General features: G+C 42.3%; 1 protein-coding gene across 2 annotated transcripts in view; it reads left to right on the top strand.

Annotated features, from left to right (window-relative positions):
• The window catches only part of EXOC6 (exocyst complex component 6), a 218,817-nt gene that overhangs the window by 6,063 nt on the left and 197,361 nt on the right, over positions 1-15,393 (top strand). Inside the window, exon 2 of one of the 2 annotated variants that reach the window (XM_011988477.1) lies at positions 1,988-2,099. In XM_011988477.1, coding sequence (XP_011843867.1) covers positions 2,014-2,099 — 86 coding nt within the window. In that variant the 5' untranslated portion in view covers positions 1,988-2,013. Of the gene's footprint in view, positions 1-1,770; positions 2,100-15,393 lie in introns of those variants that run through there. The other variant, XM_011988476.1, reaches the window with a different exon arrangement.

Below are 15,393 nucleotides of genomic sequence, written 5' to 3'. Positions count from 1 at the left end.
TTTTTTTTTTTTTTTTTTTTGGCTGGAGTGCAGTGGCCTGATCTTGGCTCACTGCAACCTGTACCTCCCGGGCTCAAGTGATTCTTGGGCTTCAGATTCCCAAGTAGCTGGGACTACAGGCATGTGCCACCACGCCCAGCTATTTTTTGTATTTTTAGTTGGCCAGGCTAGTCTCGAACTCCTGGCCTCAAGTGATCCACCCGCCTCGGATTCCCAAAGTGGTGGGATTACAGGTGTGAACCACCATGCCCGGCCAAGAACTTTAAGATAGATTGAAAATTATTATTTTTGTCAAGTCTCAAAGGACTTACTCATCTTATTGGGAAATGGTGTGAGGCATATTCGTGCTGCATTTGTTCCGTCCTGCCATGGAGCAAAACTAGGGCTGAAGGTTGGGGGCTATTGATGGGGTTGAAGTGAAGAATGCTGCATTGGTTTGCCATTGCTCTATAACCCATCAGTTTGTGGCTGAAAACAACAGTCATTTAGTATTGCTCTTGTGTCTGTGGTTCAGCTGGGGCTTGGTTCATCAGCGTGGGTTTGGATGGGCAGTTCTCTTTCAGGCTACTGCAGCTAGATGAAAATATATACCTTCCCCTGAAGGTCTGTGGACCCGTGGGGATTACTCTATTTCACGTAGCTCTCAGGGAATGCTTTTCTTAGGTGATGGCAGAGGTGCAAGAGGACAAACAGAAATATGCCTTAGAGGCTTTAGAAAGCCTAGGCTCAGAACTCACATGCTGTTATTTTAGCTTATGTATCACTGGCCAGCAGAAGTCACATGGCTGAGCCCAAAGCCATGGGACAGGGACAAATTAGTGTGCCCACAGTGAGGTACTGGCAAGGGTATGGATGCAGGCAGGGGTGACAAACTGATGCAATCTATGACAAATGCCATAGATTGTAGTTATAGCATGCTTTGAATACTACATTTTTAAGAGAACAAACTTCAATTTTTTGTCAGAGCTTTTAAAAAAGTCTGATAAAAACTAAAAAAAAAAAAAAAGCTTCATATGGAAGAATGTCACTACTCATTCCTTTAAATATTGTCTTTCTGGTATTAAGCAAGAAAGCTGAGCTTAAACTGAATTGAAGAAGATCAAGTGCAAGTGGTGATGGGAAATGGGAAATACACGCCCATTAGTTCTTCAGGCCTACTTGGGGCTGGCTGTAGGGCACGTTTTCCTTTGCTACTTTGGGCCTCTGGTTCATGCACTCTTTCTTCCTCTCAGTGGCAGCTAGCCTTCTTAAAACCCTGACATCTTCGTTCTCTTTCTTCCTCTCCATCAAAACCTACTCTGCAGAAGGGATCTAGCAAACTCATTCACAGTGAGGCATAAGGAACTGAAAAGGAGTAAGATCTAAATGCCTCCAGCAGCATTTGTATTTGAACAAGAGATAAAAGAACTAATGGCTCTATCGCTAATGGAGGAAATTGACACTGCAGAACAGAGAAGCAAAGGAGATAGACAGGGCACCAAGGAATTAGCCTAGTGACCTCAAAATCACATCCCATAACACATTTCATTTTTCCTGGGCAAATTACCTCCTTGGGTTTGTGGTCAAGGGCATAGTTGCAGTAACAACTAGAAATGTAGCTTTGGTTATGTATTTAGCATAAATAATATTAATATATATGCCTTGTCAAATCACATGCATTTAGTAAACTTATATAGTGTAATGACTCTAATTCCTACATACACTTATTGTCTTTGAGAAACAAGTGAATAAATATAGCCGGCACTAGGCAGGAACTTTCCGAACTGTGTCAAGGTTAATAATAAGTAAAATGTTATAAGTGGAGACAGGACAGCAACAGCTGTGCAACATTCTTGGAAGCAAAGACTTTGATAGCATGAAGTCAGACGGTGAGCTTGTTTTTGTTGCTCCTTTGGGTAAACAGAGAATCCTTCTAATAATTATAAGGAAAACGACATTTATTTTTATAAATTACAATAGTTTTTCACTCAATATCTGATGTCTGCAGCTGGGAAATCAGGAGCTTGTGGAACGATGTTGGAAGAAGAAACAGATCAAACCTATGAGAATGTCCTGGCTGAGATTCAGTCTTTCGAGCTGCCTATTGAAGCTACTTTAAGGTAGGGCACCACTGCGTTTTATTGTGTCTTCTCTAGCGGTGGTAAGGTGGTCCTTTTCCTTGCTTTTTATAATTCTTTATAAGAGTAAAAAATATTTTTGCAAAACAGTTACAGTTCTGTATGTACTTAATCTCAAAGTTTTCTTATCCTTAGAGAAATTACAGGACATAATTAATTCATTTTATTTTCCATGTTTCCTAACTCATCACCGTAAGATTAAAAACTATGACTTTCAAATGATCAAAAAGGACCTCAGTTACCTCCAAATAAATGTATATGAGGTTTCAATTGTTTTCTTTAACATATCACTTAGTGAAAAACATCCAGAACAATTAGACATATCAATGAAGCCAATTTACATTTGGGTGGATATGAGTTGTAGGAAAAAATGTGGACCATTTATTTGTATTTTAGCTGCTTTCTTGAGTGTTTGGTGACTGCTCATGTATTATTTTGTTTCCATATAAGGTTTATTTATTTTTTCTTTTTAACATCTTCTTGGATACCAACATATAAGGTTTAAAAATAGCTTATTTGGTAATGTGGGTATTAATTTGCACAGTTCAAGAACAGGATTAAAATGAAAAACTATATGTCATTGTGTTCAAAGGGCAGCTTTTAAAATTTAATGCTTTAATTCTCTATGTCTGCCTGTCTCTGACACCTATCAGTGTGGGAACAAGATATTCATCACTGAATTTGATAGTGACAGTCAATAAATATTTGTTGACTAATATTTGTAGATTAAGGGGAAGGATATGTGTGTGTGTGTGTGTGTGTGTGTGTGACCTCTTCATTCTCAGAAAGGCCCCAGGGCCAAGTGCTTCTAAATCCACTAAAGTTTAAACCTGAATAAATTTCTCCCAGCTATTTAAATCTTATTTTGCATTAAACATAATTTGAACGTCTTCAAAGCTCTTAGGTGGTGTTTGGGACATGGTAAACAATTGAGATTTGTTGGTTGATTCTTGGATTATCAATGTGTAGGTATAGTTGCAAAATAATTAAACTCCATTATAACTATTATATATACCTTCATCCTATCTGAGCTTCATAAATATTCTGTGAAAAAGGGCTGGTAATTTTCAGTGGTAGAAACCAGAGCTTTGTAGCAATGGAAAACTCAATAATTTTCTCCATACGGAGCATACTTTGAATTGTTCCATTGCCTTCTAAAACTTGTGTATCCGCCTGGTGGCTAGGTAGGTGGTCAAGTGCTAGGTGCTAGGTAGTTAAGTGCTAGGTGCTAGGTGGCTAAGTCTAAGTGAAAACAAGAGAAAGGGTGAAGGGAGCCTATATGTGTTTATGGCCTCTACTCCCATTGCTGCTTCAGAGCCCTTGGTGTTCAACTTGTAACCCCTTCTACCTCTCCCTGGTCTCACAACCCTGGCCAACATCTACAGACTTTGTCTGTCCTTAGAACTATCCTGTCAGCTAGTCTGTCTCTGGTGTTGGACTTGACTTCCTTTCTTGGTGCTTGGATCTTTTTTATCTTCTCTTCTTAGGACAAATATCCCTGGTACCAATCTTGTACCTGGTCTTTCTACAGCAAAAAATCACTTAGATTTGGCAGCCACAGCACTCTCTCAGCATCACCCTCAAGGGCAGAGCCTGCATAGATATGTTCTCCAGGTGCTACCTTGTCACCACCATGCAGTGGGCCTAAAATACCAATTGTTAGCTTAATGTTTGGGTATAAAAAAAGGGTGAGAACACTCCTTTCCAAAGGTACTGTTAAAACACACTGATGTTATTTTGGGGTGTAGAGTGAAGTTACAAGCCCCTAACAAGACTTTATCTGGGACAGTATTCAACAAAAAGCTTTCCTAATTTTCTAAACTGTTCATCTAATAAGTTGATTAGATGAAGACTTCTTAGATTGGCATTTGATGCCTTTCCATACATATGTGCGTGTGTCACCGACTTTCTATTGCAACTGTGCTTCAGGAACACATCAGATCATACAGCCAAATATGAGGGTTGAAAAATGATGACATGACTCTCATTTCAGTCAAACTAGACTCTGCTATTTGACAATATGCTTCCTAGAGCTTAGGGTTCCTTTCCCCTGTTATTCACTCTTCCTTCTGCCTGCTAAAATCCAACGTATCTTGCAAGGCATAGCTCTAATGCTCTTTCTAGTGCTATTTACCTAGCTGCTAGATGCCAGGCACTGTGGAAACTTCTATAAAGGTTACTAAGATATAAGTAAGACACAGGCCCTGCCCTCAGGAATCTTTAGCCTGAAATGGTTATAACACAGTACACACACATAAACACACACACACAAGCCAGAATAAATGCTCTGGATTCTTTGAAGCCTCTCCTATCTAGATGTGACTATTCCATTGCGAATCCCCATCTAGATGTGAATGAATATTCCATTGTGGAAGCCCCTAAGAATGTGATTCGTATGAGCTCATGGGCTAATGGTGAAGAAAATACTTACCTTTCTAATAAAAATGAAAAGAGGCAGTCCAGCAAGAATGTCATCATTTCAGCAAAGAAGAGAAGGAGGAGGAAGGATTTTAAAATGTCAAGCTCTGGCTGCTTGCAGTGGCTCAATCCCAGCACTTTGGGAGGCTGAGGTGGGAGATCGCTTGAGGCCAGCTGAAGACTAGCCAAAGCAACATAGTGAGACCCTGTCCCTATAAAACACTTTTTAAAATTAGCTGGTGGCTTGTGCCTGTAGTCTCAGCTACTCGGGAGGCCAAAGGGGGAGGCTCACTTGAGCCCAGGAAGTCAAGACTGCAGTGAGCTATGATCACGCCACTGCACCCCAGCCTGAGTGACAAGAGTAAGATCCTGTCTCCAAAAACAAAACAAAACCAAAACCAAAAGAAAACTATAAACTCTAAAGGCTGAGAGGGTGGAAAAGGAGTTTGGCTGGAGGCAGCCGAAGGCCCTGCCGTGAGGGCCACAACAGTGAGAGAAAGGTTAGGATACCGGGACTGGAAATGCAAGACAGAAACATTCCCAGGGAAAAGCTTGCACCTGGGAATTGAGGTAGAGAGAATATTGAAGAGTTTACCTACGTGTTTTTCCCTGTCTCAGAAGAAAGGCATTACTTTGACAGATATTTTCTGCTGTAAAATCCTGAATGCTGTTAGCTTCCTTTCCCGTCCCACCTTGTTTTGCAGGTAGTCAACCTGAGGTGGCCTATTTGAGGTCAGAGTTCATATCTGGGCCAGGTGGAGTTTACTCCCCTAACAAGTTGAGCTCAGAGAGTTCAGTGACTCAGGACTCAAGAGATGGTTTCTACCAGTGTAATTTAAGGGCACCTGAATGACATTTCTTTTGCAGAGCATTCAAACCTTCCTACATACTCATCCCCACACATCATCTGGGAAAACGAGTCTCCTCTGTCTCAGGCGTCATGAGTGGGTTGTAGAGACAAGGAGTCATTGTCAATGGCCTATAATGCCTTTCACCACACCAGTCTGTGTTCTTCCCACCTCCTGACTTTACACATGGCTACTCCCAGGACAAGCTTCTCCCAGATGGTCCAGCTCGTTTGCTGCCTGACTTTCCCAGTGAGCCCTTTTGTTGGCTCCTTTGGCCCTCTTTTTGAAACAGTGGACAAGAATCAGATGATTCTGAGGTCTTGCATTTGTTTTCACTTTTTGTGTGAAATGGAATTTAAGGCCCATAGCATTAAGTTTGAAGGAAAGATAGTTTCAGGGGAGAGCTGAGACTCTATACTTTTCCCATGGTTTACTTGCATTGCCAATGAAATATCCATTAAAGCCATCTCAGACAACTACAGAGTTTGAATTGGGGAAGAAAATACCAGGGTGGAAAAGTGGAATTTGATGTTAGCTATGCAGATGGTGACTGAACTTAAGAAAAAAGGGGAAAATGTAAAGGAAGGCCTACTGCTAGTGCCTGTGTTGTCCCAGCATGGTTTAGCTTTGGGCATTCAAAATCCCCTACCTAGCCCAGGCGGGGTGGCTCACACCTGTAATCCCAGCACTTTGGGAGGCTGAGGCCGGCGGATCACGTGAGCTCAGGAGTTCAAGACCAGCCTGGCCAACATGGCAAAACCCCATCTCTACTGAAAAATACAAAAATTAACTGGTCGTAGTGGTGCATGTCTGTAGTCCCAGCTGCTTGGGAGGCTGAAGTGGGAGAATCACTTGAAACTGGGAGGCGGAGGTTGCAATAAGCCGAGATTGGGCCATTGCACTCTGGCCCAGGTGACAGAGTAAGACTCTGCTTAAAAAAAAAAAAAAAAAAAAAAAAAAAAAAAGAAAATCCCCTAGCTTGCAGAATATTGGTAGGCTGAAACTTAACGGGCAAGTAAAGTCTGCAATTAGTTTTCCTGCCCTAATCCTTTTGCCCTGAGCATCACTGTTTTCATTACATTGCAACTATAGGCTAATTTCCACTGGATGTTCTCATTCTGTTCAGGTTTCCTGATTTTCTCTCTAGCCTCTCCATTTGGTGTAGATGTGTCTGGCTCCTTGCCAGCTCCTTCCGCTAGGGGGAGTACCTGTCCCTGGGAGACTTAATGACTGTCCGGAGCCATGTTCAAGGAAACAACATTAGTCCCTGTTGTACTCAGTATTACCAACTTCCTTGCACAAGGATGGTCAATAGGTTTCAAGTAGCATATCAATTCAATGCATTGGGAATGGTTGCCTGAATCTTCATACTGAGGATGATCCTGATAAATTAGTGACGATAGCTACGGTCCTAGGATAGGGTAGTAGCAGTATTCGCAACATTTATTTACCATATTCACACTAGAACTTCCTGCTGTCAGGCATCACCCATCAGACCTGCTGCCATGGATACTGACTCATACCTGGATGTAGCCTGGGGCTCATGATGCCCCTTGGAGTCCTGCAGGTGTGTTATTAGCCCCTTAGATCAGGTCCTGAAGTCACAATGTCTGAACCGACTTGGATTCAGAAGTCACAGCATGTTTTGTGGCTGTAGCTGAGCCTGAGATGATCAAATCATGGACACATTGTAGGGTACTGCAAAGTTAGTGGGAGGTAGAAAGGTAGGGGACTGTGGGGGTGGGGGTGGATGTCTAAAGAAGGCCCTGCAGAGGACTGGGAAAAATAGGAGGAAAAGGGAATTGTACAAGATGACGTACCAGAAGAAATTTTTGTAATTGTTTTATGATAACATAATTGTTTCACACTTGTATTCACAGACTCTCTCAGGCACTTTTCCAAAAGCTGACCATGAAGTTTTATCAGTTTAAGAGCAAACAGGATATCGTATTTCTTTGACTTTCATGTTTTTAGGAATAAAGATAACGTGCTTTTAGGAAAGGAAAGAAAACATTTAAAAAAAAACCCAACCCTAAACTGTATATACTATAAAATCTTAGAATGACATACTAAAAAAAACAAACTAAATTTAACTGTGGATGTTCTAGAATGTTCTTGCTATTTATATCTTTATAAATGTAAGATTTCTATTAAATCTTATTTTATCAAGTATATTCATTAAGATCAAAGGTCTAGATTTTAATCTGGACTGGACATTTACCACTTGTATGATTTTGGCCTTAGTTTCTGAAACTATAAAGTGGGGATTATGATAACACCTATCTCAAAGGATTAGTGTCTATAAGGTGCTTAGCATAATAGTTGGCTGGTACAGAGTAAATACTCAATAATTAGTGTTGACTATTATTGTCTAGTTTACATTTGGGATGGATATTCCAGTATGACTTAACAAATATATACTTTAGAGTCCTGAAGTAAACAATCACTCATAACATCTTGAAATTCTGAGCAGGTGTGAAATATTGAGTTATGCAAATTTTTTAAAACTTTTTTTTATTTGACAAATAATTGCATATATTTAGAGTATAGAACTTTTTTTTTTTTTTTGAGGCAGCATTTCACTCTTTTGCCCAGGTTGGAGTGCAATGGCTCACTGCAGCCTCTGCCTCTTGGGCTCAAGCAATTCACCCATCTCAGCCTCTTGAGTAGCTGGAACTACAGGCATGTGCCACCACACCCGGCTAATTTTTGTATTTTTTGTAGAGACGAGGTTTCACCATGTTGTCCAGGCTTGTCTCGAACTCCTGAACTCCAGCAATCCGCCTGCCTTGGCCTCCCAAAGTGCTGGGATTACAGGTGTGTGCCACCATACCCGGCCTATTTATAGGGTATAATGTGATGTTTCACTGTCGGTTTACATTGTAGAATGATTAAATCAAGTTAATTATATCTATCACCTTACATATTTTTTTTTTTGTGGTGAGAACATTTAAAATCTATTTTGAGCAATTTTGAAATATGCAATATATTATTATCATTAATTATAGTCACCATTCTGTGCAATAGGTCACCAAAGCTTATTTCTCCTAACTGAAACTGTGATTAACATCTTTGATTAACATCTTTCCTTTTCCCATCTACCTCTCTCCTCAGCCTCTGGTAACTACCATTCAACTCTCAACTTCTCCGAGTTCAACTTTTTTAGATTCTACATATAAGTGAGATCATGCAGTATTTGTGTTTCTGTGCCTGGCTTACAGTAATGTAAATTTTATTTTGGTTGCATAATATTCAGGGGAGAGAGGTGTTAATTTTAAAAATCACATTCACTAATGCTTATATTTTATACTAATGCAATATCATGACCTGATTTAATCTCTAATGAGAATAGTATAGTGTTCTGCATAAAAATGGAGTCCAGAGAAATTGTTCAGAAATAAATTGGGGACTGAGGGTTGCTGCATCTGTGGCACCTCAGAAAAGTCTGGAATGTCTTATGAGAGTGGGCTATACAGTTACCCAATTTTTGCTGGACATTTAAATGATATCATTAGCTATTTGATGTTTATTGCAACACTAGATAAAGCTTTAAAAACATTTTTATGTTTAGGAGCCAAATATTCCAACCAGGGAGACAGTTTTGGTTATTTAGTGGTTAAGTGAATGGGCTTTGGAACCAGAAGGATACGGGTTCAAATTCCGCCTTTATAATTACTAATAGAGCTGTTGAAAGGATTAGTTGAATTAGGCATGAAATGTATTAATGAAATGTAATGTATCATAGCAAATGCTCATTCACTCATTCATTCAGTAAATAAATAATAATGGCACATTTACCATGTGACAGGCAGTGGTCTGGGTGCCGCTGATACAGCAAGATCAAGATCTGGAAAGTCTGTGCTCACAGGGAGCTTGCATTTTAGTGGAGAGAGCCAGAAATACACCAATAAAAAAGTGTTAATAAGTGCTATGAAGAATAAAAAAAAACCAGGCCAGGTGCGGTGGCTCACGCCTGTAATCCCACCACTTTGGGAGGCTGAGGCAGGCAAATCATGAGGTCAGGAGTTCGAGACCAGCCTGGCCAACATGGTGAAATCCTGTCTCTACTAAAAATACAAAATTTAGCCAGGCGTGGTGGTGCACGCCTGTAATCCTAGCTACTCAGGAGGCTGAGGCAGGAGAATTACTTGAACCCGCGAGGCGGAGGTTGCAGTGAGCTGAGATCACGCCACTGCACTCCAGCCTGGGTGACAGAGTGAGACTCTGTCTCAGAAAAAAAAAAAAGAAAAAGTAAGGAATAGGAAGGTTTAGGGATGCTAATATCCCTAGCCAGGGAGTAAATGTCAGCTATCATCATCATCGTCATTTCATTAGCTACATTTCTAATCCTATTTTGCCAAGAGGAGAGAGAAAAATCGGACAAGTGAGAGGAAAAGGAGAAAGGGCAAAGGGCAGTAAAGGAAGGCTAAGCAGGGAAAGAGGGAGGAATAGAGAGTGCATTGAACAGGATGACGAATAAGAAAACCAACAAGGAGAAGGAAGGTAAGAGGAGACAGCAGGGACAGTTGCTTGTCTTATAAACTGGTGGTGGCGGTGGAGTTGGTGGTGGTGGTGGGGGGTGTTATTTGAAGGAAAGACAGAATGGAACTCAGAGAAAATGATATTGTTCTTTAACTGCTCAGTGGACTTTAAAATGTTTCGTTTTAGGGGCTTTCAGAGCATTTTTCTGAGGGCAGGGTTGGCAACATAATTTGTGGGGCCCAGGGCAAAATGAAAATGTAGATTTCTTTTTCAAAAATCATTAAGAATTACAAGATGGTGATGACAGAGTATTAAATCAAAGGCAACTGCGTAGGTCACACACCATGAGCCAGCCCTGTCTGAGAGCAAGTACACAACAAACATTTAATAAAAATAGTTGTTGAATGAACAAAACCCGGGGCTAGTTGCTTTTGAACTCCTCTGAGGACTGGCCCGTATTTTAGAAAAAAACTGATTTTATTTGGCTTCAATTTCAAATTTCCTTCTATTGTTCTCCACTGTGGGGTCCAGATCTTTATGGAACAGCCGATTCCTGCACAGGGTTTTACAGCCGGCATCCTCCCAGACCAGCTGGGCTTTGTTTATTCTCTTGCACTTACACAGTATGGCCACTTGGGGTCACCACAACAAAAAGGCAGAAGCTGGAGGAGGGCCCTTGTGACGGTGGACAACTGAAACGAGTGGTTAAAAGCCGCGAGGAAGGATTAGTTTATCAGAGTCAATGTATAAAGACTGTCTGTACTTTACATTTTGATACAGTTCTATAATTCTATAACAAGAGCTCTAAAACTCTTTAAGAAACATTTGAATGATGCGAAGTTTTGAGAGGATAATGATAGGGTTCCCAGGGGCGAGGAAGGGAATCTTTTTGTAGATGTATACCCTACCTCCAAAAACATGCATTTGGCCGGGCGCGGTGGCTCACGCCTGTAATGCCAGCACTTTGGGAGGCCGAGGCGGGCAGATCACGAGGTCAGGAGATTGAGACCATCCTGGCCAACATGGTGAAACTCCATCTCTACTAAAATACAAAAAATTAGCTGGGTGGGCTGGCGCGGTGGCTCATGTCTGTAATCCAAGCACTTCTGGAGGCCGAGGTGGGTGGATCACGAGGTCAGGAGTTCAAGACCAGCCTGGCCAAGATGGTGAAACCCCATCTCTACTAAAAATACAAAAATTAGCTGGGCCTTGTGGCTGGTGCCTGTAATCCCAGCTACTCGGGAGGCTGAGGCAGAGAACTGCTTGAACCTTGGAGTCGGAGGCTGCAGTGAGCCGAGACCGCAGCACTGTACTCCAGCCTGGGCAACAGAGCGAGACTCTGTTTAAAAAAAAAAAAAAATTAGCTGGGCGTGGTGGCACATGCCTGTAGTCCCAGCTACTCAGAAGGCTGAGGCAGGGGAATCACTTGAATTTGGAAGGCGGAGGTTGCAGTGAGCCGAGATCGCACCACTGCACTCCAGCCTGGTGACACAGCAAGACAGCGTCTCAAAAAAAAAAAAAAGGAAAAAGAAAAACATGTCATTTACAACATTAAGCTTAATACGAGAAGTAGTCGCATGTCGATCATTCACTTACTAATTGAGCCCCTACTATATGCAAGGCACTGGGCTGGACAGTGAACAATACAGGCATCGTCCCTGTGCTTGACGTAGGAGCAGTTCCTGGAAATGGAGACAGACTCAGTGATTTGTTCACCACCATGATATGTGCTTCCAAGGATGAGTGAGCACTGCCCCCAAAGACAACGAAAGGCGCTTGCCTTAAAAGCACAGGATCCAGAGGGTTCACTAAAGTGGGTCTGGAACCAAGAATCCAACCCAAAGACACGTTCCTGTTTCCCTCTCTACAAAAGCAGGAAACATATTTCAGGTGGTTTACACCCACCAAGCATGCAGAAAACCCTGATACACAATCAGGTTATTTTTTTTTAATGATTAGAAAAAAGAACATTTATGTGTCTGGTTTTTATTTTTATCAAAGAGGAGGCTAAAATGCTGGGCTCTCTGGCTTACTAGCAAATGCCTGATAACCCTAGTCACCAAGGCTAATATTGACTGAGCTCTAGGCTAAACATTATACATATATTACCTTCTTTAATCCTCACACAATTTGGTAAGCTAGGGATTCTTATTGTCCTTAATTCACACTTGAAGAAGCTGAGGCTTAGTCCAGTTAAGTAACACCCCGAGGCCTAGCATCTAGTAAGAGATGAGTTGGAATTTGAACTCAAGTAGTTAAATGCCAGACCAGAGCAGTTGCACTCTACAACCTCATTCTGAGGGAGGCGCTTTCCCAAGACAGGTCATTAGTCTGTAGATAAATGATGCAAAGATAAGTTGCTAATGACTAAGAGTTTATTTACAAGTCAAATCCTTACTTTGCCAATTAGTTTTATACTGGACACAAAATGCATCTCCTGCTCTGCCGGTCTTCCTAGTGTATCTTTCTTCTTCCAGGAGTCCTGAAAAGAGATTTTAGATTGATCTCTGGAAGTCAATATCCACTGCCAAAAAATAATTCCACATGCATCTGCAATCTACCTGTCTGTGCCCTGCTACTCCATAACCTTCTTAGTGCAGACATTAAATCATTCACTCCTAGGGGCTGGGCGTGGTGGCTCATGCTTGTAATCCCGGCACTTCAGGAGGCCGAATCAGGGTGATGACTTGAGGGAAGGAGTGCGAGACCAGCCTGGCCAACATGACGAAACCCCGTCTCTACTAAAAATACAAAAATTAGCTGGACGTGGTGGCTTGCACCTGTAATCCCAGCTACTCAGGAGGCTGAGCAGGAGAATCGCTTGAACCCGGGAGGCAGAGGTTGCAGTGAGCCAAGATCGTGCCACTGCACTCCAGACTCCATCTTAAAAAACAAACAAACAAACAAAAACCATTTATCCATTGGATGGGCTTCCCCCACCACACAGTTATATATTTGATATATCTATGTCCATGATTAAAATTAGGGCTGGGCGTGGTGGCTCATGCCTGTAATCCCAACACTTTAGGAGGCCGAGGCCGGCAGATCACCTGAGGTTGGGAGTTTGAGACCAGCCTGACCAACATGGAGAAACCCCGTCTGTACTAAAAATACAAAATTAGCTGGGCGTGGTGGCACGTGCCTGTAATCCCAGCTACTCGGGAGGCTGAGGCAGGAGAAACGCTTGAACCCAGGAAGCGGAGGCTGCAGTTAGCCAAGATCACGCCATTGTTACCCAACCTGGGTAACAAAAGCAAAACTCCGTCTCAAAAAAACCAACCGAACAAACAAAACAAATGTACAGTTAGTTATTTAGGACATTTAACTTTGAATTCTTAGCTAAAACCTCCCGGTACTCATGGAACTGTCAGAAGTCTCAGGGGGAACCAGCAAAAACTGTTTCAGAAGGAGAAGTGGTAAATGGACTTCCTTCCATGTTCACTTGAATTTCGGGGAAGATACTGCTGCTTATGTTGAAGTAATCTCTCTGGGCAGGTGTTGAAACAGGCCTGGCCTGAGGAGTGCCTAAGCAGGGCTGGTTTCCCAGAGCAGGGGCACACTTGGAGCTGGCTTTGGAATAAAAGATATCAGGACGGGTGAAGAAAAGGCGGAAAATTCTAGGTAGGGAATGATCAGGAAAGTAATGCTCCAGCTGGAGACACTGGTCAAATAGGAAGCCGGCCTGTGCCACATGCCCTGCTCTCCTCATCTTGCTCGCTATCATAGTTCACTGCAGCCTCGAACTCCTGGGCTCAAGTGATCCTCCCACCTCAGCCTCCCAAAGCTCTGGGATTATAGGTGTGAGCCACTGTGCTTGAGCTAAGATAAGTTCTTAAGAGGGGAAAATAACCTTTTGAAAATTGAAACTGAGACATAAAAAAATGAAGACAAACTTTGTCCCCTCTCACAAAGAGAATGAAAAGCTAGGTCTCTCTGCAGGAAATGGAAGACTATCTTAGCTCAATGGATGTGTATAGCCGGAATCCATTGCTCTGAAGATTCCAGATTAATAGGAAGGTGGGCATTAGCAATGTTTTACAGGGCCCTTCCTAAGTTTGGTAGGCAGTGGGTCCCACTGATGCTCACATTCTAATCCCTGGAACCTGTGAATATGTTATTTTTACATGACAAAGGGGATGTTGCATATGTGATTAAAGTTAAGGACCCTGAGATGGAAGATTATCCTGGATTAAATGGTTGGGTCCACTCTAATCATATGGGTCCTTAAAAACTGAGCATCTTTTCTAGCCTAAGTCAGAGTCAGAGGAAGATGTGACCACAGAAGAATGATCAGAGAGATGCTACTAGATTTGAAGATGGATGAAGGGGGCCGTGAGCCAAGGAATGTGGGTGGCCTCCAGAAGCTGGAAAAGGCAAAGAAATTCTCCTGCAGGGTCTCAGGCAAGGAACACAGACATGCTGACACTTTGATTTTTAGCCCAGTGAGACCTGTGACAGACTTCTAACGTACAGAACCGTAAGATAATATGTCTGAGTCATTTTAAGCTACTCAATCTGTAGTGATTTGTTATAGCAACAATGGAAAACTCATACACCATGGGACAGCAATATGAGGTAGACACTGCTATTGTCATTTACAGTCATTTAACTGACATAGAACTAGGTTCTTGCCCAATGTTACACAGCTGTCAAGTGATATTTATCCAAGAGTTAATGTCTTCAGACACTGGTCTTCAGAGCTCATGCTCTATTATACAAAACCACCTCCCAGGATGTTTGTGGGGAGGAGGGTGGAGGTAGGTTTCAAGTAAAAGCTCACTGAGGGTGAGTGAGTTACACAGCTGGATAAAGAGCTGGTTGACTCAAAGGGAAGCTTTTCAAAGCCCTGGATTAATGTAGAGCAGAAAGTAGTTGTTCCTCAGGCTAGGTTTACATTCTGTTCCTGTTTAGTCTTCCTTCCTCCCTGCTTCGATCATGACAAACTGGTTTACTCAGTGTCCCACAAACATGTCATTAGGCAGGACTTTTTTCTACACTGATACTTTTGTCCAAGCCTCCCTGCCTTCTCTCTCCCACCTCCCTGCTGCTAACCCCCTTTCAAGAGCTCTCACCCCTCCTCAACCCAGCTACCCTGACCTGGGGGCACTGGGATTCAGGGACTTTGGCATGAATCACACATCGCCCTGGGCTTTTTTTTTTTTTTTTTTCCCCAGTATGTTTGCCATCAAGTGCCTTAATTTCTCGTCATTTCATTTTTCTGTCGCTTATAATTTATTTCCAAGTTGACTGGCCACTGGTGGACTTCTTGCAGGTGAGGACATGAATCCACCTGGAGCGGTCTTCATGGTCAACTGGGATCTTTATTCGTTCCTAAAATAAATCTTACTATCACACGCAATTTTGCTTTTCGTGAGGGCATGTGTTCCTTTCTCTGATTGCCCACAACGCAGAGTACATCAGGCCCTTGTTAAATGTCCCCGTGGCTCTTATTACAGAGGCAGGGTGATGATCTGAGTGTCCACCTCGCTGACTACTACGGTATCCCCAGCGTGTGGCACAGGGTGTGG

This window comes from Mandrillus leucophaeus, unplaced genomic scaffold, assembly GCF_000951045.1.
Source record: "Mandrillus leucophaeus isolate KB7577 unplaced genomic scaffold, Mleu.le_1.0 Scaffold331, whole genome shotgun sequence".
In the NCBI taxonomy this organism is placed as follows: domain Eukaryota; kingdom Metazoa; phylum Chordata; class Mammalia; order Primates; family Cercopithecidae; genus Mandrillus; species Mandrillus leucophaeus.
Note: the sequence above shows the minus strand (reverse complement) of the source record. Positions and strands in the feature narration are given on the sequence as shown.